We start from the raw sequence: 6,094 nt of genomic DNA on the forward strand, positions 1-6,094 counted from the left end.
CATGTGAATCCCTCGTTGCCGACAGAGAGAGCTAAACTATACATGCGGCAAGCAGTACAAAAACAACAATAGCAGGAGAAGAAGCCATCACTCACCGTGATTGATGAGTGAATCTGACTTACCACTGTTGTTTGATGAACTCGTGAAAAAACGGCGCGAGAGAGAAAAGAAACGGAGCAAGAGAAAAAAAGAAAACCGCAATAGACGCGAATGGAAACACGAATGACAAGCTAACCGGCTAAAGAAAGCTAACGCGCTGCATTCGCTGTTTTAGAATAAAAGCGAACGATCAAATTAATCAGATTAGTTTTATAGATAATATCAGAAATATGGTGGGAATTAAGTTATATTTTATCACTTTAAACAACAGAGAGTAATAGTAAGATAGAGATTCAACAGAAAAGCAAAGCTACACGGAGCTACAATCACAAACCACTCAGCAGCATGGTACACAGAAAACATATAACCAGGGCCTAAAATTAACACTCGCCAAGCGCCAAATGCGAGTAAAAATCGGTGTTGGCGAGTATATGTAACCGTGTCAGTCACCAGTTGGCGGGTAAAACTTTTACTAAATATAACAATGCAATGTAGTGAGAACAACAGACAGTTTTTAAAGAGATTCGCTGTTTCTGATGCAAGCTAATAAGATTCTCTTTTCCGAAGACAGGGTCCTCGTGATTAGCTGTTCTGTCAAAAGCGACAAGAGCGAATCGAATAATAGGATACAAACGGACTGATAAGGTCAGAGCAGTGTGATGGCCCGCTTGTCCCTAGACACGGTTCTAATAACTTTTACCTGAGAAGATATTGCTGCTTCATTTCGGAAGATTAATGTTTCCCTTCTTTATTCTTCATAACCCGAGAATGTGGTGAGACATACCTGTGGTTACGCCGCAGAAACAGTGCAGAGAAGTAGGCTATGAGGTTGCTCGTTCGGCTGTACAAGACGCTGAGCCGCTTTAGACAGCGCACCAGTAGTGCTTCAACGGACGAAAACACACACAATTATGTCTAAATATGCGGTTTTGGCGAGTTATTTCGTAAACGTAGTCTCAAATGAGTTATAAAGTCATATATCAAATATGAAATAATATAAAAATGAGATTAATCATGATTAACTAAAGAAAAATGTGTGATTCATATTTTTTTAATCGATTGAAAGACAGCAATGTTAACCTTTTATAGATTTTAGATTTCAATTTAATTTCTAATTTTATAGGTCCCCCCAGAAAGAGACTGGTACGGCCCCCACCCCCTTGGCCCCCTTCAAATTTTCAGTCCGATAATCAGGCCCTCAAATGAAGCTAATTGAGTAGCACTGCTCTAATCCGTTAACATGGGTGCGGAAAAAAATATGCACCACACACACACTGCAAACTGAGTATGTGTGAAACAGGTGTAACACGATGGCCTGCTCCGTTTGCCGAAAACATGCAAAGGACAAGAATCCCAACGTTTTTTAGGGACAAAAAAAGATAAATCAATAAATCTGTTTGTTGTTTTTTTTTCTTGTAAATAAAGTAAAGGACAAATTAAAAACATTGTAAATATGTTTAGTCATTGTAGTAGTAATGACTGCCTGTTTTTGCAAAAACAGTTTCATGGCTGGTAAAAACAAGATTTTGGCCGGTAAATGTTATCACGTCACTGGCCATTGGCAGGTGTGGCAAAAAGTTAGTCTTAGGCCCTGCATATAACCATTGGGCAGTAATATCAGCTGGGTAACACTTTACGTGTGTGCGTGTGTGTGTGTGTGTGTGTGTGTGTGTGTGTGCATGAGCGTGTGCATGTGCGTGCGAGTGCGTATGTGTGTGCGTGCGTGAGTGTGTGTGTGTGTACGTGAGCGTGTGCGTGAGTGTGTGTGTGTGTGTGTTCAGACAAGTGACATTTATGAATATAATTTACAGTTTCAACTGAAAACCGAGCTACTTGCATGATTGTTTTTACATACAGTATCACCAAATCACATAATAACAAGAAAAAAAAATATGATATACAAGTAATAGTAAGATGGAATTAAAGAATATTTTTTTTCATAATTTATATTATACATTTATATTATATATCTGTCTATTTTAATATTCTATACACATTAATTTTTATCTTGTTTTTTTCATTCCTTAATTTAATTTAATAAAAATAATATTTTTATAGTTCTTTGTTATTATTGTTATATTGTATGTTTCCTTTTTCTTGTGATTACTTGTTTTGTGTAATAATGCTTAGGCAATATTGCATGTCAATAAAGTGCTTTAAATGAAAATTGAACTGAACTAACTGCCAAGAAAATGAATTAAAAGACAGGAAAATAAAATATATAATATATAGGGTAAATTAGACATAAGACATTATGAAATAAAAAACTTGTAGTTTTAATGCTGATCAAGGCATATAAAATTAGGTTTAAAAGGCAATTAATATTCAGTAATATTATACTGTATATATTTAATGCACTGACACAAAATCTGATCTGAGTTGATATTCAGAGCCGATCCTCACTATACACAAAGTATACACCAGGGGGCCCCCTTGCTCTCAAATAGTATTTCATTTCAGTTGTGTTTTTGATTTTGGCCAGCGGTTATGAAAACATGAATGTTCCTTTCCTTAATGCGGTGCGCTGTTGCCCTTTCTACGTAACATCCAGATCAGTCACATCATGTATCGTGTCATATACAGTCTCCTGCTGGCCTTGCTTGATACTTGAAAAAAGAATTCAAATCACCCAGCGCTTTGCATTTGCACAATACGAGATGGACACATATAGGCTACTTTGCGCATTGTATATGTCAAAATATCCATCTTGGTGAGTTTTCACTAAACACAGTCATTTATGTCTTTAGTGAAAATAAACAGTTTGAAAAGTACTGGAATGCTAGTCAGTATCTGTACATCCTACTGTATAAACCTGCTGCTGTCTGTCATCATCTGTTAATCAACAAAAGAAAATTAGAGAATTATTCACTGCTCTTCACTGAATATTGTTCATAACTTTGTTATGAATCAGTTTATTTATATTAATTGATATGGTGAAGTCTGTGCAGTGCTTTATTTGATTGCTTTAATCGGTTTCTGTATAGTAGGCGATTATAGGCTAAATTGTTTAATTAACGCACAGACAGAACCCCCTCGGCAAAGTTTTGCTTAGGGCCCCCAGAAGTCTAGGATCGGCACTGTGCATAATCAATGAATTTTGCAACGTTAACACTGTTATTTTCCTGTTTATTACTGATAATGATGTATTTTAACAGTGATTAATTGAGTGTGATTGTACAGATGTTGAATTGATTGAGAGAACATGTAGCTTTAACCTGTTTCTCATCAGGTGCGATCCTGGGCTTCATGCTGGGTGTCTTCCAGATCCCGCTGAAGGACTGTGAGGATCTCTACAGGACGCTGAGCTCAGACGTCTTCAAGCAGAACCTGATCGTGGGAATGGTGAAGATGAGCTGGAGTCACGCTTTCTACGACCGCCAGATCTGGGAGAAAGTGCTGAAGTGAGTGTCAGAAAGCTGCAGGGATGTCTGCTGTCTCCTGAAAGCTCCCTGTACTGAACCTCTGAACCTCCACACAGGGAGAAGATGGGCTCGGACCTGCTGATCCAGATGGCTCGCGACCCCGACTGTCCCAAAGTACGAAGTCAGCCGGGTTCAAACTGGGGAAACGCTAGGAGAAAAACTGTGTGGAAAAATAAATCAGTAATGAGAAACAATACATAATTAAAGAAAAATGAAAAAACTGTGTTAGCAACAAAAAATAAACATCTTTAAAATACATAAATAAATAAAAATTTGGTTAAAATAAATAAACATCTGTCCTTTATTGCAGGGGTTTTCAAACTGGGGTCCGGGAAAAAGTTTAGAGAAAACTGTGATAAAAATGTAAAACATGAATAAATAATAAAAATGATTAAAGATCGAAATACATAAATAAACATTTTGATTAAAATAAATACAAATATTAGATTAATAATAAGTAAATATTTTAACAGTAGTGTGAATGGAAAAAGAAGCATCATAATACAAGTTATTATAGTTACATAACTAAATATATAACCAATTAATATATAACTAAAACTATAAAACACATTTTTGTTATTTGAATAAAATAAACTAAAATGAAACTAAATAAAAAACAAAAAATATATAAAAATGAAAACATAATGTAAAATAATAATATAATATATAATGTAAATCTGAAAAATAAAATGAATATAAAATATATATTTTATAATTTTCATTTTATATTTAACTTATTTTATTTCAGCTAGTTGCCAAGGAAATATTTATTATTTTCATTTATTATTTTCAACTTGATGTACTAAAATAGCTAAAAACTAAAACTGAAATAAATAAAAAAATACTCAAACTTTAAATAAAATTTAGTTGAAAATGGAAAATATATATATAAAAAAAAAAAAACTAATCTAATGGTATCAGCGATACTAAAATAACTGAATATAATGTAATATAAACTAAATACTTTCCACATAATATTTTCCACATGTGTGTAATGTGAATAGTTTTCTTGCTCTGTTGATGTTGGGGAGCTGGTGTTTGGGCTCTGCGGAGCAGCCCTGCTGTGATCAGTGCAATGCTGTGTTTGTCCAGCAGGTGGCGGCTGTGAGCACAGTGGTGAACCACGCTCCTCCGGTGAAGGCCTTCGTCTTCAAGAACTACAGCCTGCTGGTCGGGGTGCGGTCGCATTACCGCGGCTCCTGCAGACACCGGCTGTGGGAGGCCATCCGAGCCTCATCTGCGGCGCCGGGATACTTCCAGGAGTTCGCTCTGGGAGACGACCTGCACCAGGTACGACCAATCCTGATGACGCACAGCCAAACCACACAGAGTCCCGCCACGGCAAACGATCATGAACTATACAGCAGCAGAGACTAAACAGTGCTAACAATGAAAATAAAACGCATACATACACAAAAAAAACTGTCATTAACATTGATAATGAAAATAGATGAACATAAATAAAAGATAGAAAATACAATAATTAATAAAGGTGACACTTTACAATCCATTAGTCTATGTTAGTTCATGTGTTAACAAACATTAAAAAACAATGAACAATACATTTATTACAGTATTTATTCATCTTTGTTAATGTTAGTTAATGAAAATTGTGAATGTTCATTAACTAATGTTAACAAGCACAATTTTGATTTTAATAATGCATTAGTAAATGTTGAAATGAACATGAAGGTTGATAAATGCTGTAGCAGTGTTGTTCATTCTTAGTTCATGTTAACTAAAGTAGTTAACTAATGTTAACTAATGAACCTTATTGTAAAGTGTAACCATAATAATAAACAATAGGCACATATATTATTTTATGTAACTGAGTGAAAAAAAAAATCCTTTCACTCATTCATTCCTTTTGCCATTAATTGTAATAATGCAGTGAGATTTCTGTATGAATAACAGCCAGTGCTGCACACAGAGATCTGATCTGATCATCATCCAGTCCGTCTGCGATTACATGAAGAAACAGAACAAACTGAGACAGAATAAATCCAGAAGAACTGTGTCAACGTCTCCAAGACGCTTCAAGAAACCTAGACTTTTGCGCAGTACTGTGTGTGCATATATATATATATTTACATTTACATTTAGTCATTTAGCAGACGCTTTTATCCAAAGCGACTTACAAATGAGGACAATAAAAGCAGTCAAAACTAACAAAAGAGCAACAATATATAAGTGCAAATGACAAGTCTCGGTTAGCCTAACGCAGTACACGTGGCAAGGTATATATATATATATATATATATATATACAGTGGGTACGGAAAGTATACAGACCCCCTTCAATTTTTCACTCTTTGTTATATTGCAGCCATTTGCTAAAATCATTTAAGTTAATTTTTTTTCCTCATTAAGAAAAACAGGCCCAAACCATGATACTACCACCACCGTTTTTCACAGATGGGATAAGGTTCTTATGCTGGAATGCAGTGTTTTCTTTCTCCAGACATAACGCTGCTCATTTAAACCAAAATGTTCTATTTTGTCTAATCCATCCACAAAACATTTCTCCAGTATTCCTCTGGCTTGTCCACATGATCTTTAGCAAACTGCAGACGG

At 35.3% G+C, this 6,094-nt stretch overlaps 1 protein-coding gene across 2 annotated transcripts in view; it reads left to right on the forward strand.

Moving 5' to 3' along the window:
• Positions 1-3,313: 3,313 nt before the first annotated feature.
• The window catches only part of LOC107687618 (calcium-independent phospholipase A2-gamma-like), a 24,993-nt gene continuing 22,212 nt past the window's right edge, over positions 3,314-6,094 (forward strand). Inside the window, exons 1-3 of one of the 2 annotated variants that reach the window (XM_016485013.1) lie at positions 3,314-3,500; positions 3,578-3,635; positions 4,614-4,811. In XM_016485013.1, the coding sequence (XP_016340499.1) occupies positions 3,346-3,500; positions 3,578-3,635; positions 4,614-4,811 (411 nt within the window). In that variant the 5' untranslated portion in view covers positions 3,314-3,345. The remainder of the gene's footprint in view (positions 3,501-3,577; positions 3,636-4,613; positions 4,812-6,094) is intronic. The other variant, XM_016485014.1, reaches the window with a different exon arrangement.

This window comes from Sinocyclocheilus anshuiensis, unplaced genomic scaffold (assembly GCF_001515605.1).
Source record: "Sinocyclocheilus anshuiensis isolate Anshui unplaced genomic scaffold, SAMN03320099.WGS_v1.1 scaffold1993, whole genome shotgun sequence".
Lineage (NCBI taxonomy): Eukaryota > Metazoa > Chordata > Actinopteri > Cypriniformes > Cyprinidae > Sinocyclocheilus > Sinocyclocheilus anshuiensis.